The sequence below is a fragment of the Pundamilia nyererei genome, unplaced genomic scaffold (assembly GCF_000239375.1).
Source record: "Pundamilia nyererei isolate P.nyererei 1_Seehausen unplaced genomic scaffold, PunNye1.0 scaffold00183, whole genome shotgun sequence".
Lineage (NCBI taxonomy): Eukaryota > Metazoa > Chordata > Actinopteri > Cichliformes > Cichlidae > Pundamilia > Pundamilia nyererei.
The window spans coordinates 1,196,514-1,223,276 of NW_005187584.1; the positions used below are offsets into that span (position 1 = coordinate 1,196,514).

The window sequence follows — 26,763 nt, forward strand, 5'->3', positions numbered from 1 at the left end:
AGCTCCCAGCATTGTTAGGAAACTCTGAAAACAAACCCATCTGACTGACAAACAATTCAACTTGGGGTCATTTCTTTCCACTTCCTATAAGGCCACGCCACAGTCAAAGGTAGAACAGGAAATGAGTAAGCCAGAGGACTTTGTGCTTCTGTTTTTGGAAGTTTAAACATTCGACTCAGCTGCTGCTTAATTTCAAGTGTACAACGAGCAGCACTCTGTGGACTCAGTTTGAGTTTAATCTGTCATTGACTTTGCTACTTCTCAGACTTTGGAATGATAATTTGGCCAGTAGCACGTCTGCTGATCCTCCCTGTAGCACACTTGAAAGGCTACTGCAGTACCAAGTGCCCATTTATCCTCTAATACGGTGTGTGTGTGTGTGTGTGTGTGTGTGTGTGTGTGGAGATTCGCCCTCGAGTTCAAAGCTCTACGATGTGACTAAAAAGATGTGTGACCAACTCAGTCACGTCTTATTTTCCTTCCCGTTCCTAAAAGCCGTAACTTTGATATGGAGTAAACAAAAACATCTTTAAAGTTAAAGGGACAGTTCTCAGTAAAACCCTATTTACATATTTTGCTCCCAGCCTCTAGTGCTGTTTACCCATGCACATTGTTTTGGTGCGAGTCGCCCGGTTCTGGAGATGCCTGCCTCTCTTGAACATAATGAATCTCGATGGAACTCGCCTTGCGGTGCTCAGAGTGCCAGAAATGCATCTGAAAAATGTAGCAGCAGTGTCGCTCCAGAAATCATGGCTGATGACTCAAAAAAACACAAAACAAACCATCATATGAGCAGTTTATTGTAGAAACAGTTTCCACTCGGATACACCCGCCAACCGTATCGCTGTGCAGACAGCTTGAGATGGAGAGCCTTGGGATTGACGGGATGTAAACACTGATGATTCACCCATCAGCTGAGCTGTAATATCAGTCAGCTATATCAGAGTGCTTTCTGTGCTTGATGGATGGAGTTGAGTGGAAACACAGTAGTTCCTACATAAACGTCTCACAACAAGGTTTGCAGACTGTTAGCTGTCAATTAAGCGGCGCCCTCGGGAGCTCGGCAGTGAAGGTAAAACTGCAGAACCACTAGGAGCCATTCGAGGCTGGCTCCAAAAGGGCGTCGACCCCCCCACCAACTCTGATCCTAAACGTTACAGCAGAGAGAGCCTGGTACAAAATGCAGTTTGGCCTCTATCAGTAGTTTTGGCTCTGCTGCTGCGGGTAAGTCTAAATTTTAGGGTTTTTTTTAGTTTCATAGTATTTTACAGCTCATTTAAATGGATAATTGAGTTGGTCAAAGTTCAGCATCTGCTAGACTTCATCCAATAATTTGAATCATTAAACTGTGTTTGCACTGTTGGACCACTTTTAATGGACCATCTGACCAACATTATTACTCTGTGTGGCATAAACTATCCAAGACATTAGGGCTTCAGTGTTGGTGAGTGAAATTCAGTTTTTATTCTCACTAACACAACTTCTGCTTTAGAAAATAAACGTGGGGTGACTAAAACACTGTATCCTCACACCATAGCAAAAGCAAGATTTGAATACCCCAAGAATTATGTGAACCGCTGTGAGCAACCACTTGGTGACGGTGGGAAGTAAAAACCCAACAGGAAGAAACATCCAGCAGAACCAGGCTCGAGGAGAGGCGTCCATCTGCTGCAACCACAAGGGGATGAGTGGAAGGAAAGGGCGAAAGGCACAATGTGGTTTAGAGAGACCGTTTAGTGAACACTGAAGATATCTGATAACAAGGGTCACCTGATCGAGCCCAAAACTAAAATGCTTTGAGTTAAAAGTAGAGAGAGTCCAAGCTGGCAGCTGGTTGCACAGGAGTGAGGCCTGAAAGCTGGAGGTCTGACAACCACAAGGAAGCCAGCAGTCTGACTGCAAAGCGCTCTGCTGGGGCTGATGTGGTAAAGTGTAAGATAGAAAGGACTGCTGCATTACTCATTTTAACTGTTCTTCAGATATTTTCATTTCAAATATCATAAAGTCACCAAAACTGAAAGTGAAGGATAATTTACTCACTTGTTATTGTGTGACTCCAGAGGCCTGTGAAAGGAGCAGCAGAGGCAGCACGTGGAGTAAATGTGCCAAAACAAATCTGTAACTTGGTCTAAGCTTCGATGTTAGAAAAAGAAACACATTTTAAGACCTTTTGCCAAAATGTTTCTGTAGAATGAGCCCTTTGAGGTTTTTGTTGCTTGAAGCCTGACAGCAAAGTGCCATGTAGCTCAGCTGCCGTCTCTGTTTCTGATGTCTGAAAAGCTGGGAAACTCACACCAAATGATGTCGACGCACGTGTGAGGCTACAGGCCAGGATGGAAATATGTAAATGTGATTTTGAGGTGTGCGGCCCCTTTAAATGATTAATTTCTGTTGCTGCCTGAGAGGTAAAAGTATCTCTGGGGGGAAGGAGGTGTGAGGGAATTTAAGTTTGCTTATTTTCTCATTTGCAGTGTGGGAGTCTCGCTTAAACACTTTCTGAAAATGAAAATTTCCAAATGACAGTCACGACGTGATTATCAGCGGATGTGAATGAGGGCTCTGATACATTTTGGTGAGGCTTCCATTGGGGCATAATTATCATTTTTACATAATGAAGTGACTACAAAGGAGCCGGCCTGCATCCTAAGAAGGGAGCCGAAACGACGAGGCATACAGAGGAACCATTACTCTTTCCGCTCGTGTTCGAGCCCAGATTACCGAGTTGTGATTTGCGCTATAGACTCGCACCCGAACTAAACGCAGCTGAGCTGAGATGCTGTAGCGTCGCACGTCTCTCTGCGATCAAAAATGACAAAAGGGATGATTTCCCTGCTCGGCTGCGTACAAACGCGAGGAAGGACGAACCGAGCAGCATTTTCACGGTCCATCCCTGCAAGGATACAGGCAGTTAGTTTTGGCACAAGACTGCGAAAACCTGGCCGCATGTCAATGCGGGCACAAACACCCTAATGTTTGAGTTGTGGGTGGTGCAACAAAACAAACCAAAGGGCATTGTGTTCAAACAACAGGCAACGCTCTGCCCTCGTACAACAACACGGCCGTATTTTTAGATTTTCTTTTATCATCCATGCCAGAATAAAATGCCTTTCAGGCCTAATGAGTGAGAAAGGGACTGGGCCTGGAGTCAAAGGATTAGTGGCACTGAAGAAAAAACTGCAAAATGAATCAACGGCCTATTTCTATGATAGCATTTATTGTGTCATTTTAAAGAAAACCAGCGGAGGAAACGTGTGTTTGCTGCAGGTTTGTTGTCCCCGCAGCAGAGCTTACGGACGGCAGATAAGATAGTTTGTCGTGTTTTGATTTGGACACAACATTATCTGTGGGGCTTTGTCGTCTCAAGGCCAACATCCCACTGTAACAACTGCTTCCACGCTTTCTTAATCTTATTACAGTGCGCGCACGCTCGTAAAAGATGAGCCTCTTTTACGCGAGGCCTTTGCTGACCTTTTGAGCACTTGCAATTTTTTTCTCGCCACCAATCTCATGTAGGTTAGCTGGCAGAGCAGAGCCGAGCGAGTGCTGCTTATTATGTATTACTTTGCTTTTGTAGTCCCTCCACATCGTTACTCATCCAGTATGCTTAAAGGTGCTCTCCCCTCTGGCAAGCACAACTATGACAGTCAGCTTGGAAGTTAGAAGTCTTTCAAAACTCGCCTTTTTTCCCTCCCTCTCCCCGTGTCTGCCGCCTCTTTTCTCTGCCTCTCTTGGTGTCCCCACGTCTATCTCTTCCTTTCTCGCTCTAGTCCTCAGAGAGCACCTGACTGACGTGTTGTTCAAGGATGAAAAGCACAGTGGAGGGGAATCCAAAAGCAAACAACACAAAAATATACATGAGAGGACGGGAAAGACACTGTTAAACACGCACACACACGAGCATGCGCACACAGAAGTCTGAGAGGAACCCCTTAGGATTATCACCAGCGCGACACTGGACACTTCAGGGAAGACAGCATCTGCTCACTTCCATATTTAATACTGCAAAAAAAGAAGAACATTGTGTTCTCGAGAAACTTTTCATTTTCACTTTGTGTGAATGCAGAACCAAATACAGTCATGCGAACAGGTTTAATCCTCCCCACACTTCACGTTTCCGCTGTCCAGGTGGCTATAGAAAGTTCCCAAGTGCCCCGAGGCATTCACACTGTGACTAAAAGCCATTTTGCACAGGAAATTTTGACAGACATGGGGGCCTTTGACTTTCAAAGAACTGCTTTTACATCCATCTTTTCCACCAAGTTATGTAAGGTTTCCTTGGCGCTCTCTCCCTCTCTGTGAGTGTGTGTGTGTGTGTGTGTGTGTATAAAAAATAATCATCCAGGACACTGGTGTATGTGCAGGGGCAGTAAAGTTTAGCAAACACACATGCAGGAGGCTGAAGTATCCGTGCGCACACGCTCTGCTGCTTCTCGATGGGCAGTCGGACTGCTGCAGGACTCAAAACAAGCGAGGGAGCGCTGCAGGAGGCAGTAGACAAGGTTACAAGGAGACCATATGCTCTGACTGCCTGTACGATGGTGACAAAAAGGCCTCCTGTTTAAAAAAGGACAACGTTCCCTTTTTGTTTTTGTCCTTCAATCACTCAGACACATATTCAGCAGATTAATATAATGGGGACAATAAAGGCAACCGCGCTCGAGAGGCTGTCCAGCGAGCCTGAAATGGACAGCAACTGTGACAGCTGCTTATTCTGCATTGACTTTAAAATGAGCGATGATTGTGTGTTTGGCTGCCATGTTATTTATGGACCTCACAAAGTGGGTGGTTGATTGGAGGAAAGCTGAGACCTTGAAGAGGCCTGAATTCAAGGTCTTTAACACACACAGAAACCCACTCAGAGAGTTTATTGGAATGAATGTGCAATAGTAAACTGCTCTGCACTTCATCACTGTCTAGTGCAAACTTCATGTAACATGAAACCCCAGAAATGTCATGCTCGTTTTCATAGGTTTAAATCATCGCACAATAAACTGTGAAATATTATCTGCGGTCATCTGAGCCCGAGTGGCGCTGACGAATTCATTCGGTGAACCAGTCCCAGCACCTACCAGCCACATCACCTCCTCAACTGCTCGTTAATAAGTTAATAACATGGTGCGTTTAGACATGTAGACACGGTCAAGAATTTAGTGTTTTAAGCGACTGGTTGTTGGTGCCAGACTGACTATTTCAGAAACTGTTGATCTGCTGGGATTTTCCTGCACAACCATCTGTAGAGTTCACAGAGTGCGATCTGAGAAAGAAAATTTCCAGTGAGCGGCAGTTCTCTGGGTGAAGATGCCTTGTTGATGTCAGAGGTCAAAAGAGACTGGCCAGACTGATTCGAGCTGATAGGATGGCTAAAAAAACACTTGTTACAGCCAAGTTATGCAGAGAAGCAGCTCTGAATGCAGCAGGAAACTGAGGCTACAGTTCGTACATGACAGAACAAGACGAGTCTCCGTTTCCACTGCAATCCTTGGATTTGGGTGGGAAAAATTTGGTGTAAACAACATGAAAGCATGGATCCATCCTGCCTTGTATCAGCGGTTCAGGCTGCCAGTGGTGATGTAATAGTGTTGGGGATACTTTCTTGGCACACTTTGGGCCACTTGGTATCAAGCAGAAAACTAGCAGAGTATTATTGTTGTCCAGCCCTTCATGATCGCAGCGTACCCATCTTCTGATGGGCGCTTCCAGCAGGATAATGTGATAGTGAATTTCATGGCGCTCGAATGTCCTCCACAGCTACCAGATCTCAGTCGAACAGAGCAGGGATGTCAAAGTCATTTCACTCATCCAGGGGCACATAAAGCCCACTCTAATCTCAAGTGGGCTGGACGAGTGAAACTCCACTTTCTGTCAGTGTGAAGATGGTCAACTACACGTTCAATCACTGAGATGTGTTAATATAAGATGAAGAAGTGCAATTTCAACAGCACGTGTCAGTTTTTCTACATGAGAAATGTGTATAATTACAGAAAAAAGTGCTTTCATTTGCCCTGTCCTGACTGTATTAATAAAACATAAAGTTTTAAATGAACTGCTTTGGTGTAGTATGAACGGCTGTGGGAAAAGCTGTAAAACACATAAAAATACAGTTAAAGGTCCAAAAATTTATGCTCCCCTTCATATTTTCCAAAGCCACCCAGGGGGCCAGATTGGAGTCTTTTCTGGGACGATTGTGGCCCCCGGGCCTTTTGTGTGACACCCAATAGAGCAATATAGCACCTTTGGGATGTGGTGAATGCAGAGCCTACAACTCTGCAGCAACCTTTGCTTTGAAGAGTTAAGGCACCTCCGAAGGCAAAAGAGGGTCCAACGTACCTAAACTGGCTGGTGAGTGTTTGTCTCTATGCTTCTGATCAATCTTTACAGCACTTTAAATTACTTGTTGTTCGCAAATAAAGCTGACTGATTAACCATTTGTGTCACAGTGAAATCCAGTGCAATAAAAATGCAATCTCCAGCTGTTAAGCGGAGCAGGACTTGGTTGCGTGCAGCATGATGTCGTGAGCAGTAAGAAGCTGTAAGGTCAATAACGGCGGCTCTATCGCTCGCACGCTTTATTGTTTTGGGGTTTTTTATCTCGGCTAATGGCCATCAGAGGCCGACAGCCGTCTGTCGACATGCAGGCAGGAATCTTCTTAGCCTGCAGATTACGCCGAGCCCGCGACTCTATTTTCACTCCCATCATGTACCTGTATAGTAAAATATGTCAGCGAATGAAGTCATGTTTCAGCAGGGCACTACCGGAGGAGTATATTGCAATGCTGACTAACAGAATGACAGATGCTTTGAGTGTTTCGCTGTTGAGTGACAGCAGACTTGTCAGGGCTTTTGTGTGGCTCTGCTGCCATCTTTTCATTTTGGCTGCTGCCAGTGAGGGAGGGACGCATCTATGCAGCCACAGCTGAGTGAAAAGGCACCTAGGAGGCATTTTTCTGAGCTTGTCAGACACAAGAAATCTAATCCAGACAGCCAAGAACTGGAATGTAAATGAGAAACCCGAAAATAGCAGCTGTCTCTGCGTAATTGGAACAAATGGAAGTTGGATGTGTGGTAGAAAATAAAAACAAGAAAACAACTGGGATGTAACGTGACACTGTTTGCTGACAGTTACAATAAGCTGGGGAGAGCCGAGCCACAGGCAGGCTGTTGTTTGTAGCCAGGCAGCTTATAGTTTCTGTCAAACCGCTGCTGATCTCAGATCTTGAAGGTCGCAATTATGTGCCCCCCCTATCCCCCCCGCCTCCTACTATTCCTGCTTCATCCCTTTCTGCTGTTATCCTCCTCTTTTCCTTTAAACCCCCTCTGGTGTCCTAAGCAGCATTTAATTGTGAAGGGCTGAGCCGAGGAAGGAGTAATCAGATGAGAACGGAGGCAGGGGGAATCACGTGGGCACACATTCACTAAAGGGGGATTAATAACACTGGCGTCTTGATTGAACTTCGGCTGCTCTCCCTGGCAAATTGGAGGTGGGGCAAGGGGAGAAAAATAGTGACACGGAGAGAGGAGGGAAAGAGACGAGAGTTGTAAAGACGAGGACGATCGGAGGTTCTCAGATGAGAGCAGCAGGGAGAGGAGACACAGATGAGGAGAGAAGAGGGAAACAGAGAAAGGGAGTTAGAGCAGTGAGAGGGAGTGGGAGGAAGAAAGAGCGAGGAGAGGAGGCAGTGCAGCGCAGTGCGGGGGGGAGAGAGACAGGAAGGGAGAGAGAGAGAGATGTAGAGACAGGAAGCCTCCACTGCCACTGAGCCAGTGAGATGCAGGCAGGCAGAGAGAGACGACAGAGGGAGAGAGAGGCCCTCGGCATCTCCACGGCTGGCCCAGCGAGGGGGCGAGGGGCTCAAGAGCACTACAGCGGAGAGAAGAGTGGGAGGGGACGCTGAAACTGAGGGAAAAGAAGAAGGGCGATACAATCAGAAGCAGGCTTCGCCAGGAAAAAGGGGAGTGGGGTGAGTGGGACTAGAGCCGAGGAGGGAAAAAGCAGATAAAAGTTTTGGAGACGGAGTAAGAGAGGGGAGAGGGAAGGGGGAGACGAGACTGAACATCAGAGCGGATAAAGCCCGTTAATGGCAAAGGTAGGAGGAGATTCGTGGAAGAAGAGGAGGAAGCTCTCGGTGTCTCAGGAGTCCTCCCGTTCCCCTTTTACTTCGTCTTCATTCTGCCAGGCTGCCGGACATCATCCATCACCATGTTCTCTGACAGCAGGGCTCCGGCGCCTGGGGAGCAGAAAGGCTTCAAGTCCCACACCCCTCACTTCATCCCCTGGCTGCGCAATAGCTTGAAGCCTCACCAGAGCAGCAACCTGGGGCTCAACGAACCGTACAAATCCAACTCAGAGACCCGAAACAACCTGACCCCGCTGGAGAGAGCCAAGGGGATCGGCTTTTTCTCCATCCAGGGGAAGGGCCGTGGAAAAAAGGCTGAACTTCGGTGCAATGGGGTGGGGAAGGCGAGGATGCTGCCAGTTGCGCTGAGGGGGCACCACATCCTGCCAGGGAGCCTGGGGAAGCAGAGCGAGGACAGTCCTGCCAGGTGGAACCGGACTAAAGAGCTTGGCACAGACCGCAACGCACAGACCAGCCCAGGGGAGGGGCCGCAGGGACCAGCCAACAGCTCCTCCGCTGCTCAGGGCAACCACACCTTTGTTAGGAAGCACAGCAGCCACCTGAGCCCCCATCAGTCGCAGAGTGACAGCAGTAGCAACTCAGTGAAGAAATACGGGCCACTGCTTGGACCTCCTGCTGCTCCTGTTGCTGCGCTGCTCTCTGAGGAGCCAAACTTTAACGTGCCTGTTGTTATGTGTATGGAGGGCAAAGAGGGGAAGGTGTGGGACTGCGCCAGCCACAACACCCACCGTCAGAGAGACCACCGTTCATCCAGCTGGCTCAACTATGACACTCAGGGACTAATAGAGAGGCAGCATGGATTCAGCTCCAACTTCAGCTACACCAGTAAACACAGCAGGAGCTCCCAGAGCCAACGAGACCTGACAGCGCTGCGGGAGCCACCTGTGGAGGATCTAAACGGAGTTATCTTCTCCACCGAGGTTCCTCACGGGGGGCTCAGCAGTACGACAACTCTACAAGGCCCCGAGAAACCCAGACCGAGCTCAGAGCGCACCGCTTTCCTGGCTCAGAACCAGACGTGGGCCCAGCACAGACCAAAGAGCGAAGGGGAGTCACAGAGGAAAGAGGCCGGCTGCAGGAGGAAGGTGGTGCGAAACCAAATTAAACGGGTGGTGGTCAACCTGGAGCAGGTTCTCAAAGCCCTGAGGGATGTTCATCAGGAAATGAAAGAGGTAACATGACATATTTTTCTCGACTATGACTAAAAAAATGAGATGAAAGCTTTTTCAGTGTCAGATTCAGCCACGTCACCCTCTCAATCATCACATTTCACTCGAGCGACTGAGAAGTGAGAAATCCAAACAAAACAGGACAGAAAAGTTACTGCGTCCTTTCACATTCATTTTCTGAAAGTGTTCATGCTCGAGGGCCTGTGCACTGACGAATAACAAGCCGGTCTCCAAATGCACGTCCTCAGCAAGAATTTGCCATGCATTAAACAGTCAGCAGCACGGCTTGCATGAATGCAGCACCAAAATTTCCCAAATTTCCTCTGTCGTCTGTCTGCACGCTTCAGCTCGAGTCGTGTGCACATTTTCATAAAGGTGAATGAGACACTAGTCATGCCCCATTTGCCTGATGCGTTCAGAGGTTGTTGAGATGAAGGATCTCTCCCTCCACTCGCTCTTCTTATGGACAGATGTGCTCCAGGCACAGCTGGATTGCGTCCGACGCTTTTTATAATCCATTTATGTCTGAGTTTCTCTGCCTCACACAGTAAAAGTGACACATAAATCTTGCCTCTTGCCATTTGATCTGCCTCTGTGGGGTCACAGCTAAACCCGAGGTAGTAACCTCATCATCCTGGCTGTGAGCTTTATCAATAAAACCCCAACGACTGCACACACAAAGAAGGGAAAGAGGGGGGCGAGTAAGCAGACACTGAAATAGAAAAGTCCCAAATTTTCACAACAGAGGCAACAGATGAAAAGGGAGATAAGGTACCAGAGAAGACTGGTCGCATATTTATTCCAAAGCCGTGTTTTTTATTCCGCTGCATGAGCAGCAAACCTCAGCTTTGTTTAATATTCATCACGGCTACGAAAAGAAATTAGTGGAGGCCTTTGTCTGAAGCTAAACAAATATTACACTAAAGATCTCTCTCACACACTGGAGGAGGAAAAGACATCACAAAAGTGGGCTTGCACTTGAATATGATAGCGATCCTCTGCTGAGGCGCTTTGACAGATCAAAAAACTGAACTATGACTCAGAACTTCAAGAGAAACAACAACAGAATTGAACTTAAAGAGCTAAACGCAACTTAAATACCGGCGCTCCACAACAAACGTCTCTCGGTACTCATCAGGAGGACCTGCAGGGTCAACCCCCCCACACTGCTTCTAACAAACACCCTTGGGGGAAGCACATGAAAACCAGGGTCCTCTGCACTTTTATCTCATCTGATTTCTGACATTAACGAGCAGCACCTGCCCAGAGTCACTGGATGTGCATATACACGCTGTACTTCAAAGCAATATGAAATGCCTCGCTCAAACAGCTCCAGCATTAAAAAAAGACAGAGAGAGACAAATCAGGTCATCCACTGACATCAGCAAGGATATTGAACACGGCGAACAAAACAATCCAGCACGGACCGAGGATTTATCTGTGCACATTGAGCAGGTGGCGTGATGGGTCAAGCATTTTCCCCAGAGTAATTTCCTCCAATCTCTTCCATCTATGTATGGCTGTGTGTGTGGCTGTTTCTTCTAGTCTTGTTGTGTGGGTTGTGTGTGTGGATGCTCTGCACGCACTTGGATACGTGCGCGTGTGCCTCGTCTGATTTTTACTAAACTGGCAGGACAAATCTGATTTGTTTTACCAGACTGAGCTGCGCTGCTTTAACTTAGTTCTGTATGCTATGAAACATTTATTTGAGGTTTGCAGGAATTCATCTTTGTACAGCTCTGTTAAGCTCCTGCCAGTGTCTCGATTTTGGATGAGATCTGAGGTCTGTGGCAGATTTGACGCTGCGCTTGGGATCACTGGCCCCTCGTGTGATTCGATTTCAGCCAAGCTGTAGCTGTCGGACAGATGGCCTCACATTTACTCAAGAATACTTTGGTATACGGAGGAGTTCACAGTGGACTCAATGACTGCAAAGTGCCCAGATCTGCAAAACCAAAATCATCACCCTGCCACCAGCGTGCTGACAGATGGTAGAGGGGTTGGTGCGCCATGGTCAAACATCTCCACTTTGGTTTTGTCTGTCCAAAGAAATTTGTTCCCGGAGTTTTGTGGTAACATGCTAGCTGAGGCCCGCAGGCTCTGAGAAGTAGCTCTTGGGTTCTTTGCAGTTTCTCTGAGCATTGCACAGTCTGACCTCTGCTTCCGGAAAGATTGGAGCATTGTGTTCGACACATATAGAGGTGCTATATGTGCATATTTATAGAGGTGCTCAAACTTGCTGATGATAAAATAATGACGTGTATATGAGACGTACTGGCTGCTATTTACCTCTTAATTCCTGAGGAAGCAGAAACGGCGGCGTTAGCGTTTCACATTCTGGTGGATTAGCGGATCAAGCTGATAAGCATTTAAACAGTTTCCCAGCTGAAATTCAGATCTTTGTGGAATTATGACTCTTTCCCCTTCTTCCCTTCGCTTCAGCGCTGCTGTCCAGGCAAAGAATATTTCCTCTTGTCAGCTAACTGAGGAAATGATCAAATTTAAGCCAATAGTTGTTAAGTGTGATTTGTTAAAATATCTATCATACATAATGCCAAATATTAACTGTTTCCAGCTGCACTCAAATTTGTGCTGCTATCGAGAGATTTGCTTTAGGAGTTTGACTCTCGGTGGTCAATTATGCAGAATTTATGGAGAAGAAAAAGCAGCAATTTGGAGATGCAAGTGTTATTTTTCTAGTGTGTTATTATCTCTATAATAAATTATGTATTGCAGCACTTTTATAAAACGAGTGACTCACAAGAGACAGGTTAAACAGAGGATGGTGCTACACTGATAGCGTTAAAGTGAAAATGCAGCTCGTGGTGTCTTTGATTAAACCCTCTCTGCCCGGTAACAGAGGCTTTCTGACAAAGCTCAAAAACTCTTTGAGTTTAGTCTAAGATTACTCTGATGACATCACCATGACATCATCTGTTTTCACAGGCTGTTACTCACTGCCAGAGGTGAACCGATCTGTATAAGGAAACAATGGAGAGCTCTGTTCTCAATCTATTGCCTCTCTTTTCATTCAGCACACAGAGCTGGACCAGCAGCCAAGCAGAGTGGCAACTCCCAAAAAGCTCAGTGTTTTACTCTGTGTGTGCAACCTTTGATCAGTCTGCTGATATGTGTTTCTCTAAAGGGGAACCTCGCCATCAGGTCCTGCATCCTCTTTCTTGGAGCAGTGGCACCAAAACCCAAAGCAAACAAAAACTATAGAAGACATTTTTCAATCACAGAAACTGGAGGAAAACTTCACTTACTGACTCTATCTTTATCTGTCAATCGTGTATTTTCTAGGTGGTGCAGCAGATTGACCATCTAACATCAACCATTGATCTGAATGAGGAGGAGGAGGAGGAGGAGGAGGAGGGAACTGGAAGAGAAAGCACCAAACCTCCCAGCGACAGCAGCTACAGTTCAGGCTCGAGCTCCAGTGAAACAACTGTGGGCTTCACACATCAGAAGCTGTCAGAGCCTGCAAACCAGCCAGAAACTGGGTATTTATCTGGCACCCTGAGGGGAGAGCATCATAGCAGGAGCCAGTCTCCACCCAATGTGCAGCTGCGCCCGCTAACCTCTGGACTTTTATCGGAGAGGAGTCGGACTCTTCACCTCACCGGTAGTGTTGGGGCCTCACCCAAACACGGTGGGAAGCTGCCATACCCCAGTAACCTCACGACCCACGACCACACTCGCTCCCCCCAAAGAAGCCTCCCTGCTCGGCCTCCAACTCCTGGTCTTTCCCCTCTAACGGTAAACTTCCATCTCCCCAGTAGCTCTGGTTCTCAGCCTCACTCCCCTGGGGCTACCTCCTCCATCAGGATCAGCCCCATCTCACCTCCCTCTCCCCTGTCTTCAAAGGCTAACCCACCCCCTGCTCTTAGCCCGTCTGTCATCATCCAGACCAAAGTGGGGTCTTATCAGACCACACAAAGCGATCTCCCATCTGCTGGGCCGCTCTCTCCATCGTCCAACCTGCTGCCGTCTGCCAGCTGCCCACCCACCGACTCAGAGACTGAAACCGGGTTCACCGCTAACACGGAGAGGCGAGCATCCTCAGCGGGACCGTCACACGTATGCGCCGCAGCACTAGGCCACAGAGGTCGCAAGCCTCCACCTTACCCACATCACAGACTCTCTGAAAACACAAAGAAAGTGAAGGAGCTCCGCAAAGCTCCTCCGTACCCTGAGAAAAGAAGGCTGCTCTCGACCACAGTGTGAGACAATGCAGCAGGAGAGGGGGGCTGATCGAATGGAGCCATATTCACAGCACCAGCCACAAGTCTGCAAGAGTGGAGAGTGATTTAAGGCTTGCCAAGCTGAGCTGAGACCAAGTTTCCAAGGTGACAAGGCGCAGACGCAACTTGGGGTGAGTATGTCAGGAGGAACAGCTTGCTTCTGCTAATGTCCTCTTACTCTCTCCTTCTATACAAACCTCTCGGGTTCACACACTGAACATACAGAGGGCATCGTAACATCTGTCTGGTTAACTGCTCTGGTAACAAGAGCCTCTATACAGATGTTCACTTTGCCCTGCAGATCTCAGACTCCCACCGACTGCACAGTTAAAGGGCAAGGGACTGAAAAGGCCTAATTAGAGAGAAATTGCAATTATTGCAAAATGACAAGGCAAAGCAAGAAGTGATTACCTTAGTGCACTTCAGCCCATGCAGCCAAAGAGGTCCACTCACATGTATCAGCATCGTCTGAGGTGGATAATTGCTGTCTCACTGCAGCTCAGGCTACCTTGGCTTGCAGTGTTAAAGAGCACATGCGGGGGAAGTGAGGTCAGAGATCTGTGACAGAGCTAGAGACAAGAAAACGTGTCATAATATGAAAAACTTTGCAAGAAAGTGCCCGAGCCCAGTGTCCCTGCTCCGACTGGGTCACCAGCCCAGCACTGGGGTGCGCGTCAGGGGAGACAGGGGGCAGCTGGCCATTCGTTGTACCCTTCACCGGGCCCCTGGTGATACAAAAATCCCATCTCCTTTGCTGCCTCTGGCTTGACCGACCCAGCCACAATCTCCATCTGTTCCCCTCCAAATGTCAGGAGATGCAGAGAGAGAGAAATAGGGGGCAGGTGTGAGAGAGCAAAGAGAGAAAAGCAGACACGGGAATGCCAGCCGGATTAACTACATAAACACAGCACAGCAAATCGATGGCTCATTCATTTAGGTCAGCTTATGTTGTCCTCTCTGAAATGTTGCTTTGGGTTATTTCAGCTGGCTCTTTATTTTTCTCAAAGAATAAAGCTGAGGTTATCTTATATTCTCTCTCATGACCAACAGGCCCGATAAAAAGAGCCTGTTTCTCAATAGAGAGACCTAATGGTTACTGCCTGTGCCACTCAGAGGTTACATCTTCAACAGACGTCTAGTTTCAGTCTTTGTACAAAGACTCAGCTATTTACCCCAAATAGGTAAACACTGTAGAGCATTTTATAACGCGGCAAATCTTCGATAGCGAGTTAACGCGGATCGCCCCGTGCTTGGGGCTGGACGGCGCTAGTGCGTTAACGTTAGCGCGGTTCCTCAGCCTCACAAACAGCTAGGAATGAATAACCACTGGTGCTCCAGAGAGCGCTTCCATCACCAGCATGGTATATGTGGGATTATGTTCATAATGAATATCACACAGTGATACTCTGTGACTCATTCAAGCATTTTTAGGCAAATTTTGCGATAGTTTTATTAGTAATTAGTCATTTTTGTGCAGATCTATCCCTCAGAGGTGTCTACCATCATGCTACAAGTGCAGTGCTTACATGCTTAAAGCTGGAGCGCCAACATGATGCTCAGAAAGAATCACATCCTGAGTGTAATCTGCTAACCTGTTAACTTTAAGGACTAAAACCTTATGTGCAGCTGAGGTCAGTGGAGATCTTGTTAGTGTTGCAGGTAAACTGAATGGTTTTCCTAATAATGAGCAGTCCACACTAAAAATGCCACACTACAGCTGTGCAAAAACAAAACAAGTTTTCAAGTAATGAAAGTGCAGTCCTGTGGAAAAACTACATACATCCTTACTGCTTCCATAGGAACTAAGAAGCTACGCTGCAGCCAGGCGCTGCTAATTAAATGCATTTGATCAACTGATCATAAGCAGAAGTTTTAGCAGTTTGCAGGTCTGAAGCATTCAGGTGTGTGTTAACTCGATGCCCAGGAGGAAATACACCAGCAGTGATCTAAGAAAAGCAATTCTTCCTGCCGATCAATCTGAAAAAGGTCATAAGTCCATTTTCAAAGAATCTGGTCCATCATTCTGCCGTGAGAAAGATTATTCACAAGTGGGAAACATTCAAGACAGCTGCCAGTCGTACCAGAAGTGAACATCCCAGCAAATCGACCCCAATGTCATCCTGTGCAGTGGTCAGGGAAATTGAAACAAACCCAAAGACTGCATGCCAATCCCTACGGGCCTCCATTAGCACCTTAAAGTTCATGACAATACATTTAGAAAGCAAAGTTGCACAAACCACAGACCACAAGGTTGGCCTTTGCCACTGGACTATGAGTGGTGATGAAGGCTGAGGCAGAGTACGGTGGAAGCAAAATAACTGGACAATTAAAGGCAAGTCAAGCCTTCCAACTGCAACACAAATCACACTGTCTAATATTCTATTTCTAATTAAATATTATATATTTTAATCTTAATTAGCGCCATTATGAAAACACTCCATGTACAGGAATTCCCCACACTCATGTGACCCATGGCCTCTACTGGACCCCCGGGGAAACATCTGCACACACAGACAGGCGAGTAATCTCATCTCCACAAGCAAGTTTTACTCAACAGTAGACCTTATTTGGTGCCAGTGTCTTTGAACATACAAGACCAAAAAGGAAATGCTCGACAATAACGCACAGCACCACGTTTGCGGGAAACCAAACGCAGCACGCCAGCTGTCGAGCACAGTGGTGGAGGCGTGATGATTTGGGTTCGTTTTGCAGCCACAGAAACTGGACACTTTACAGTTATTGAGTCGAACACAAACAGCAGCAGCTTGGCTGAAATATGTTCATGCAACAGAAAAAGCACAGCAGTAAATCTACAACAGAATAGCTGCAAAGGTGCCGCAGCGACCGAGTGTTATCCAGACCTCACCGGGACCTTGTTCCTGCAAACCTCAGTTCCTGCAACGCTGTAAAGACCAGCGGGCCAAGATTCCTGCGCAACGATGTGGAAGACTGATAAAGTCGTACAGAAAACAATTCAAGTTATTGCTGCTAAAGGTGGCTGCAGAACCACACTGATTTGCTTTTGGTCAAACATCTCTTAAGGCAACAAGTGTACAAGCTTTGTTTTAAGGGGTCACAAGAAGATGGCAAACATCCTCCTGAAGCCAAGAAAGTTGTACCCCTCAACCCACAACTTTCTGTCAGTTAGTAATTAAATCACATGAATTTAATTTTGCTCCATGTTTCTCTCCTGTCGGCCTGCACACCCTCTTGCAGTGGCTTTGTGAACCATTACAGTGTGTCTGCACCACATTTGAACAGTTAGAGGTATTTCAGTCTGGACAGCAGCGGCGTGGCAGGATGGGGGGTTCTGATCAAAGCTCTTTAATTGACGTCATCATAATCTAGAGAGTGTATTAATTCTTTGTGATGGTTGTACTGTAAAGGGAGAAGTTGAAAGTAAACATCTGTACCGCTGCCAGATGGTAAACAGCAGCGATATGTGTTCAGGGTTTGCATGACAGCATCGAGGCAGCTCCGAGTCCCATAGACGGAGTGAAATGATGATAATCAAAGAGCTACTGTGCAACAGAGACCTATTACTCGATGGAACAACCAACTCGAGAACAAAGTGTCTCATTTTCTCCCCCTGCAAGGCCACAAAACTAGAAACGAGAGTCTGAAAATGTCCCCGCTTTGCTATAAGATGCTTTAATTACAAATAAGAGCCTCTGTGGGAGTTTCATCGCACAGCTTGTTGTGATCTTAGCTCTGCCACACTTGAGATTTTCAGATGTTTCATAGTCACGGCTGTAAAAGCAGCGCTAAACGTGCTGGTTACAGTTCTGACGCTACGCTTCAAACAAACTTGCGCCGATATGCCGACAATCTAGATTACAGATTTTTCTCTTTGGCTTAACATAAAATGAATAAATCCCCACCAACTTTCTATCTCTATAAACCCATAAAGATCAGAGCTCTACAGATTCCCATTTGTGCCTGTGGATTTAGAAGAGCCTCGCTCCAAAGCTTTTCTCCCAGAAATAAAGAAGAAACAATAGAAGCTCTTTATCTCATGGCAACATTTATCTGAGGACAATATATGTTAATTTCCTACGCCAGCAGAATACATTTTAAAACAACATTTCTTATAATGCTTATTTTAATTGCAAGTTTTGCTCGGGGCCTCAGATGTCCTGTACACTGTATTTATGCTGCTTATAAACGCAGTCTAAATTAGGGATGCATCTAAAATTACTGTTGTTCTGGATGGGATATGATGGGGTATAAAAATGCTTTCCACCGTGTTTACTGTTGCCCAGCTTTGACAGTGCTCCGAATATTTATTGTCTCAATGCTGGCACTCAAATCTTTCCTCTTTTTATGTTTACCCTCTAACAAGCTGTGGGAGCTTCAGTGAGATCATGACTGACATTAACAAGACACAAACATTGAGTTATCTCCAGAAAATGTCTTTATTGAGACGCCCATCACATTTCATCATGAATCAGAAGAATCAACAAGTAGAAAAAGAAAACGTACAAAATAAGTAACATTGGGTTTGTTTGTTTTCAAATCTGTCACGCCAGGATCTGGAGGTGATTATTTCCAGACGACGCATCGACATCAGCGGTGACAACGAGGAAAAGGGGAAACGCTCCTGCTAAGCATTTCCTCAGTTCCTTAGGATCACCTCCGGACGGACGAGGGAAACCGATCCCGGGCCAAACAAGGCAGAGAGATAACAGGTAACACAACCACACAATCAAATCAGCAAAATCCTCAAATCTGAAATCAATCGTCCTCTGGAGACTGGCGTGGATCTGAGAGAGCTGGATCAATGACGGGGGGATAAAGGTCCTCGCAACATAAGAGAACAGGGAGAGTCACAAAGGGGGGGGGGGGACGAAATAATGAAGTCCTTGTGAAACCTGCACATTATCCTCGCTGATCCACACATGTGGCACCGAAAGATGAAAGTAAAGGGTTCAAGGAGGACTCAGAGATACCTGCTGGCATCTCTTTTGCCTCGCGTGTTATCATCCAAACGTCTGTGCATGCCCTACATTTTAGTATTCTGTGGTTAACAATGTAACTGAAAACTTGTTGCAATAAACTCAAATTAGATCCATTTGTTAATGGGAATTTGTTTGAGAAAGATTTGCATCTTCTGCTGCAGAATGATGAAGATTTGAAGACATAAGTGGGAATACACGTGTCCTCTTAACATGTTTAAAAGCTGCTATCTGCTGCATTATGGCTTCAGGCAAAAACACAAAACAAAGATTTATCACAAGAAGAAGTGATTGGTGGTTGCTGGGGATCAAATGTGGTGCTTACAATCATCTGGAACGGAGAAACAGAGAGAGATGAAGACAGAAGGAGGCAGTTCGCTCAACAGCGGCTCAGAGCAGAGCCAGACGGGGGAAATTGTTTATGTGCGCGCAGTGACGATATTGGGGAATACTCACTTTTCTCTCGGGATTACATAAGATGGATAAATCCTTCCCTAGTCTAAATATGTTATCTATACTCCACAAAGCCCCCAGACATCCTCTATACAATCACAGACATCCCCAGTGTATCAGGACACAATTCTTTGTAAATCTTGTAGCATAAGAAAAATAACAACTATGGAAGCACTTCATCTCAGAGCAAGCATTTTGTTGTTGTTGTTGTTTACTCAGCTGATCCCTTTTGTCCCGTGTAGCTCCGATCCACTATAGCATCAAAGTATCAGGTAACTTTTGTAGCAACACAAAGTGCTGTCAGGGCAGTATCCAGTTTATCCTTCTTCAATTTTTAGTTGTAACTCAGGAAGAAATCCATCCTTCATCGATCACTGAGGGAAAAGCAGAGGCTCCAGTCGGAGCTCGTCGGGATGCTCTGATTGGTCAAAGCGCTTCACTTCTGACCAGCTACAGCTCGTCTTTTCGTGTCCGTCCAATCACGGTCAGTTTGGAGAGTTGAGCGCTGAACTTTCCATCCCTGTGGGTCACTTGAGGTTAAAAAAAAGAGGAAATGCATGAAATGCTGCCACAGATGACGACAGAGCAAAAACAATCATTCAGCTGCAAACAAAGCACAAGGAGAATAACAGGACATCACGTCTGTAGGTTTGATGAGCTCCACCTGCAGGTGAGCTGGTGTAAATGAGACATGCCTGCTACCTGCAGGCACTGAGCCCAACAGCAACGTTGCTGATCCTGTTAAAGACCTCACACACAAACAGCATCTTTATCTTTTATGTATTTGAAAAAGTCTATATTTCAGCATTTTTCAGACATGCACTAAAAAAAATGCTTATTTGCTTTTTTGAAGAGTGGAAAGAAAAAAAACACACGAATCTCGTGTCTGTTTATTAAACGCAGAGCTAGAAACCGCAGCGTGGCGAGCTTAGCTTACAAAGAATGCAAATGATAATTTAACCTTTATTACACTGGGGAAGATATTTATACAGGAACTAAACATATTTTTATTCCAGGCAAGCAGTTCCCATAAAGCAGGGGTGGGCAATTCATTTCCCCAAGGGGCCACAGCTTATTGGTGCGGCCCTACACAACAGTCCCAGTGTATCATGTGGCCCCTTGGGAAAATTAATTGCCCACCTTTACTCTAAAAGCTTAAACATGATCAGTTATTTTGTACTTTGATGGAGTCGTACATTAAAATACATTTTTGGAGCTGAATAGTTGATGCATGTTGTAGCTGTTAGCTTATAAACAAATGTAAAGGAAAATGTGTAATAAGTGGACTTCAAGCGATTTAATTAAAGCCTTACAAATTAAGAGCCTAACCATAACCTTAAAACACGTCCCAGCCTAAAATAAAACAGCACTTATAATAAAACACCAGCTGTTACACTCACTGCCTCCATGTGGCACAAACATAAGGACATGTCAGCATGTCTTTATCTGCACGTCTGAGCTCGGTTGCTCTCCTTTCCTATAGATGCTAAAGGCTACTCGTAGGTTTGTAATTAATACGCTCTCCACTGTTAAGCAGTCTATCAAAACAAACCCAGACTGCAAGTGTTTTCCAGCATCTGTAACTGTAGCGTTGAATATGCTGAAAAAGACACAGGAAATTGCTGGTCGGCTCGACTCGTCAAATCCTGCTAATCACAGTCTGGAGCCTCGGTTTGCGCGGAAACGGAATAACAAGAAATAATGCTACAGGGACAAATGACAACCCACTCACAGCTGGAGCATATGCTTTAGAGGGAAATCAGCAGGGTACTTGCAGCGTGATGGAGAGGGAGGGAGGCAGACGGAAAGAAAGAGCAAGGGATTGATGTGACAAGCAGAGGGAGTTGATTGAACACTCGGAAACACAATAAATTTCTCACCTGTTGATTCTCCGACGGTGAATTCTTCTGGCTTCAAAGGCACGTCACTCTGTCCTCCTGCTGCCGACTGAGACTGGAAACGCAAACAGCAGCCGCGATGAAGACGAGGAGGAGGAGAGCAGGGGAAGAGAGACAAAAAAGAAACAATGAAACAGAGAGGGAAACAGGATGAGAGGCGGCACAGATGACAACAATTTTGTTTGGAACAGACGGGCCGGGACAGTAGGAGGACGTGACGGCAAGGTCAAGGAAATGCTGCGCGGGGGTGGCAGGTGTGTTTGTGCGTGCAAAGTTATTTCGGTCTCATCATTCAGGGAAGTTGTGTTTTTTTCCCTGTGTGTTCGTCTTTGGCTTGCAGGGCACGGAGCTGAGCGGGAGGAGGAAACATGCGCTCGCACTAATGACAGAAAGTGTCAGGACTGTCCTTGCTGTGGGAAGGAGGCGTGTCGAGGTGCGCTCCACTTCACAGACGACCACATCAGACAGGCAGACCGCGCAAAGTGGCTGAGCTCAGACCGGGCGCGGACATTAACCTTCCACGAGACATTAAAGTGCACAGACTCGATTCCGAGTGTGACGTCAAGAAGAAATAAAGTTTTCGTGCTACTTTGACTCACTCGACTTGTGTTAGTTTGTCAAGGGCACATTATGGGTTTGTTGTATACAAGTGGAGGGAAGATGATATGTCCAACCCACCCATGTCTAGCTTATGGTCGGGTACATTCTGCTACTCGGGTGACAAGTCCTCGAGCTACAAAATCCCGCAGCTGCAACTTTATCGACTTTGTGTCTGGGGGCACGCCTTATGTAACGGGCGCCATCGTTGTAGTAAAGCAACATATTATGCATTCGCTTTTCATTGATTTCTAAGTAGAGGGACCCAGTGCCGCCCCTTTTTGCAGAAGGCTCGTGTGCCAACATTTAAAGTTGAGCAGTTAATCAAACATATTTGATAGGTGATAAATCACAGAACACTGCAAAACATTATCTGCTTCCAGCTTTTCAAATGTGAGAACTGGCAGCTTTGCTGTATTTTATAATCACTGAAAAATTAACCGTGAAATGCTTCGGACAGCCATTCGATCACACCGAGGAACTAGAAGACGTACTCTTGGGCTGCGAGATGGAAGTTTTTTTAAATACTTTTCAGATATTATGAACTAAATGAATATTAAAATGGTAAGCTGCTGCTTCTTTCTCTTTGAGTCCGATTAGACAAAAGTCTGAAGGCAGCTCATCCTGTTCACAAATCATTAAATGTCAGACTTACAATAATCCTCGTTCGTGCGGAGACGTGGCACGCACTGACATTTACATATCCAGGAACGAGGCGCAAGCGTCATTATCAAACTGTTTAATTAAATACAGCTCTGAGATTATTTCTCTATTTGTCGCACGAGACGAGATAAAAGTGCAGATGGCGACAGCTGTGACGATCTTACAGCCCCTACGTGCTGGAGAAAAAGCATATAAGAAGCTGCTGCACACAAACGTCTGCCTCAGATTTGGTCCCAGAGGCTGATGAATGTGTTGCTGGAATAAAGGTGGATGTTTTATTATTTGCAGGCTATGCAGAAATGCTCATCAACAGAGTTTCGCCTTGTTTTTCCTGACAACTGTGCTGATGAAGCTTTAATCTCTGCACCGAAGGGGCGCCTGGAACAGCGAGGCAATACAAAGCAGAAAGTTTTTGTTTGTCCTGTCAAACCAACCGCAGAACTGTGAGGCGTTATGATGTGTTGCACCGACAGTATCGCAACTACGCTGCACAGGTGCAGTTTGACTACCAACAGGCAAACTTCAGTGCAAGGAAGAAAGACCTGCACTGAACCGCTGGCTTTAAGCGTGACTCATCTTGAATTTGAAAAAGAGACCAGATGAATCCAAGCTGAATGAGCTTACAGTGCTTTCATGCGATGTCAGGAAAATGAATCCCTGACTGGAGATATTCACGTGTCTGAGAAACCTCTGGCGCTTTAGACAGAAACACAGCGAACATGACGGCAGAAACTCTCGGTGCAAATTCATGATTGGCAGGAGATTTGGTGCAGCGTCTGCATTACTGCGGATGGTGCCTGGGCTCCGGCTCGGAGAGGGGATGAGGAGCTTGGTCATTTGCGAGGAGCTCAGAATCAAGCTGACATCGTAAGGAGCCAGCTGAGGTGGCTCGGCCATTTGATTAGGACGCCTCCTAGGTGAAGTGTTTTGGGCATGTCCATCAGTGAGGATAGCCCTCTAATATGCTGTTAGGCTGTAACCATTAGTTACCATCTATGCAGGCTGGGCTAGATTAGTGAAAGAGGTTATTTATTAGAAGTAATTCTGACAGAAAGTCAGTGGAGCGCTGTTCTGGAATCAGCTAACACGGTGTTGTTCTGCTTTGGGCCATGAGAGGATGGACGCGAGACTCCTTGTGGACATCCTTCAATAGTTTGCATCTTCAAGGACCAGCCCGAAAAACAGTGAACCAACCACACACCTGCAGGCGAACTCCAGCCAGCTTTTTAAAGAATCGTGTGGAATGAATATTTATCGGCAGTGTCCACAGCAAGTATGATCCTGGTTTTAAAAGCATCACTGAAGCACAGCCCTCCTCTGGAAATGGGATCAGCCCACTGACAGTAATAAATAACAAACTCAGCAGCACAAAGAAACAAAACCCAGCAATCACAGTTTTTCAGCTTTGTCCATGTTGAGCACTGGGATAATTTGACAACTCAAAAACAAATGAATGAACACAGGCCCACTAAAAGCTCAGCTAACAGTTTCTTTGTACTTACATACGCGTTGGCATACTCGATTTTGGTTCCCTTCAGTTCAGCTTTGAACTGAGTGAAAAACAGGTACGACTTCCCCTGAGGCCTGGCGGGAATGAAAAGGAAATATTTGCTGTCAGTGTCACGCGTTTGCATAAATTCATTTCAATCAGAGGTTAGAAGTTTGCTGTGTTGTTTCCCCTTCTAGTCTCTACCGCCACTGTCACGATTAAGCAAAATCAATGAGGTGACTCAGCAGACGCACACATTAGCGGTGAGGGTGCTCTTAGCATCGGGGTCACCAAACTGAAGAAGAAGAGTACCTCCGCAGGCTGCTCATTGGCCTGTGAGTGTTGTCCTGGTATAACTGCAGTTACGGGGACCTAAATCTGGTTACACAATCACAACACGGGGGCCCGACTTCCTTATGGGGACATTTTAGGGTGAAGGCAGGCTTTAAAGTTAAGGTGAGGTAAGCAGTAGTTGTTCAGCCTCCATTAAGCCAATGCAAGTCAGTGCAGCGTCCTCTAAAATCTGTGTCTCACCTCCACACAGAGCAGGAGAACAGTCTGTTGTCATCAGTCAGGCCCACACTCATCAGCCATTGCTGCGTTACAGAAAAAAGGGACAATATTTTAGCATAAAGACCGCAGTAATCAGTGATGTGAGGCTGGAGACGCACAGTGAGAGAGGGGGAGGCGCTCACCTCGTTGGTTCCTCCTTGAGAGGCGTACGTGAAAGAGCATTCATACTCCCCCTGCAGAAGGAGAATGAAACCAGGTGTTAGTGCCGTGTTTTGGATTCACCTACAAAACTTTCCTGTAAAACGAGAAACTCTTTGTTCCACTGATCGCACTCAGGTTAACCTTACATAGAAATAAAGACAGAATATGGTTGCATGTAAACTCACATCCTTTCCAATAATACCCTGAACACTAACACGTTACTCTTTAGGAGGAACCCAAGAAGCTCTGTTCTGTCTGTGCATCGGAGGTTAGCGAGGGTGGTCTCTGCCAGACAGCTCCCCTAAGAAAAGCCCAGAAACGAGTTCTTTATTTTGTACTGAGGTCTCAAAACCTTTCTTAATGCTAGAGCGTGTCAGATGTTGTTTATGGGGGAAAGAGTTGAGCCAGATTAAAAAAGCCATAAGAAATTACCGCTGGTCTTTATGGTTTTGGATGTTTCTTTTGCTTGTTGATCATCATTTAAAAGAACGCCGTTTAAAGTCTGGTCTACGTGACCTGGTACAGATGTTTAGAATTAGCCTGGATACTGCTAAAAAAACAATTCCTCTCTATTCAGATTTCAGCGTAGCACGACAGACACGCCTGTGGTTATTTTCTGCCACATTAGTAACAGCTTTCACCAGTTTCAGCTTGAATAGTTCATTCATATTAAGCTTTTCAGCATCACGTAGACTGAATGGCTCCGTAACGTAGTGGTTAACATATTCACCTAACGTGTAAAAAGGCCCTTGGTTTGATACCAGGAGGAATCACAAACTGTTTGGGGTTGGCTCAGGAATCTGGTAAATCCAATGTGTACTGAGCCAACCTGAAAGTAGTTTTAAATATATTTAATTGGTCCTGAAATGACCTAAATGAGCTAAACAGGGCTTCCTGATGTGGAGATAAGATGTGCATGAAGCTTTAGAAAATGTGAATGAGGGCAATAATGTTGGACATCTAACTGCAACATTTCCTACTGATGAAGGCCTTCCTCTGGACCATTCACACTATACTAAAGTAATTAAGTAACAGATTGAAAAAATGAAATGAAAGAAAAATTCCAGTTTTTTCACTTTGTAGTACAGAATTAGTTTACACCTTTATTTCTTAAATCCCGCTGACAGATTCCTCTCATTTACTACAGCAGCATTTGTCTATTACGTAGAAAGAAATGAGAGGTAAGGTTGTATTTGCACTTTTTTTTCTCATATTCAGATATCTGTGGGAATAAATGTGCAGCTAATCTTAGGTCCACTGACAGAGAAGGGGAATTCCACTGCTCTGGACTCTGGACACTTGAGATTAAAGTGGGCTGTCTGTGGCCAACGACGCAGAGGGAGTCTGACATTCCTGGTTTAGAGCATGAAAGTGAGTCAGAGTCACACCTCTGCCATCGAAACGAGGAAATAACAAATAATAAGTCAAGCTACAGCTGGACGAGTCAGCGAGTTTCTTTTTCTATTTAAAGTAATAATCTAATGTAACAGCTTGTAAGATGACTTTGACTTTTTTAAACTGCGACTTTGCAAACACCTCCCACGTCAGAATATTAAAGACACGTAATGGTTCTCTTTGTCACCGCTGAAGCTATCAGGGACACCTGAGCTTTACCTGCTGTGACCAATGACGAGTCAGCTTTTCTTTGATTAATCAAACAAGAAAAACATTAATTCATTAAATAATTAGTTCGATCGTTAGTTTAACAATCAGACAAAAGTTATTTTTACAATTTAAAGTGAGCAGTCTTTAAGTTAAAAGAAAAGAAGCTCTCAACCAATCAAAAGCGCCATTGTGACAGCGACGTGTCAGCCCCTCACAGGCTGTGTCGTCATCAGACAGCGACTAAAGCTGCCCAGCAGATTGTAGTTTTTCTCTTTTGTTGTTTATAACATCGATTATGTCCGACTGTAATAAGAGAAGCAGACCTCAGCTCCTTAATGATAATTAATTTAGCTATTAATGTGTTAATAACTGACTGATAAATCACATTGGAGTGGGTTACAGTGAGCTGCGCGGTGAATTCAAATTTAATCCACGTAAAATTAAATTTTACGATTCAGGATTTATCGGTAGCTCCGTGTTTCCCTGCACGAGGGCTCGTTTTAAAGCGGGAGATTTACAGCGAGAAATAAAGACACCGCTCGGCGGAGGCACTTACAATGCCCTCGGAGAAGGTGTGCACGACTCCTCCCGGTTTCACGTTGAACTCCACCGTCTTCGCCTGCTCCTCGGACGCCTCCGCCGGGACACGCGCTGCAATCAGCGCGAGCGCAAACAGAAACGCCAGATTACCGGCGCAGGTGTTACTTTGACGAGCCATGTTTTCCTCCTCTGACCTGCAGCTGGTGCGAGCAGCGCCTCCGGTGTCCCGTCCACTGTGAGTGTCGTCACACTCCACGTCACGAACGCTGTAAAACAGAGACAAAAGGGCTACGAGTAACAT

General features: G+C 45.9%; 2 protein-coding genes across 2 annotated transcripts; one reads left to right on the top strand and one right to left on the bottom strand.

Moving 5' to 3' along the window:
* Positions 1–7,695: 7,695 nt before the first annotated feature.
* Positions 7,696–21,448, top strand: LOC102199417 (uncharacterized). Its single transcript, XM_005746816.1, has 4 exons — positions 7,696–9,307; positions 12,608–13,679; positions 18,078–18,236; positions 21,195–21,448. Exons 1-2 carry the CDS (start codon positions 8,198–8,200, stop codon positions 13,529–13,531), a joined length of 2,034 nt encoding a protein of 677 aa, XP_005746873.1. The 5' UTR covers positions 7,696–8,197; the 3' UTR covers positions 13,532–13,679; positions 18,078–18,236; positions 21,195–21,448.
* Positions 17,943–26,763, bottom strand: mydgf (myeloid-derived growth factor). The gene is made up of 6 exons (XM_005746817.2): positions 26,479–26,763; positions 24,299–24,349; positions 24,138–24,199; positions 23,617–23,698; positions 20,837–20,909; positions 17,943–19,486 (listed from the first exon to the last, which is right to left on the bottom strand). Exons 1-6 carry the CDS (start codon positions 26,761–26,763, stop codon positions 19,407–19,409), a joined length of 633 nt encoding a protein of 210 aa, XP_005746874.1. The 3' UTR covers positions 17,943–19,406.

What these genes read in the sequence shown, in the direction of transcription:
- LOC102199417 (XM_005746816.1), top strand. Translation starts at nt 8,198, where the DNA reads ATGTTCTCTGACAGCAGGGCTCCGGCGCCTGGGGAGCAGAAAGGCTTC. An exon ending in TTCATCAGGAAATGAAAGAG is followed by an intron (nt 9,308 to 12,607) that starts GTAACATGACAT and finishes TGTATTTTCTAG; the next exon opens with GTGGTGCAGCAGATTGACCA.
- mydgf (XM_005746817.2), bottom strand. Translation starts at nt 26,763, where the DNA reads ATGTTACTCGTAGCCCTTTTGTCTCTGTTTTACAGCGTTCGTGACGTG. An exon ending in ACACCTTCTCCGAGGGCATT is followed by an intron (nt 24,350 to 26,478) that starts GTAAGTGCCTCC and finishes CTCCTTCTGCAG; the next exon opens with GGGGAGTATGAATGCTCTTT. An exon ending in TTCTCCTGCTCTGTGTGGAG is followed by an intron (nt 23,699 to 24,137) that starts GTGAGACACAGA and finishes CATTCCCGCCAG; the next exon opens with GCCTCAGGGGAAGTCGTACC.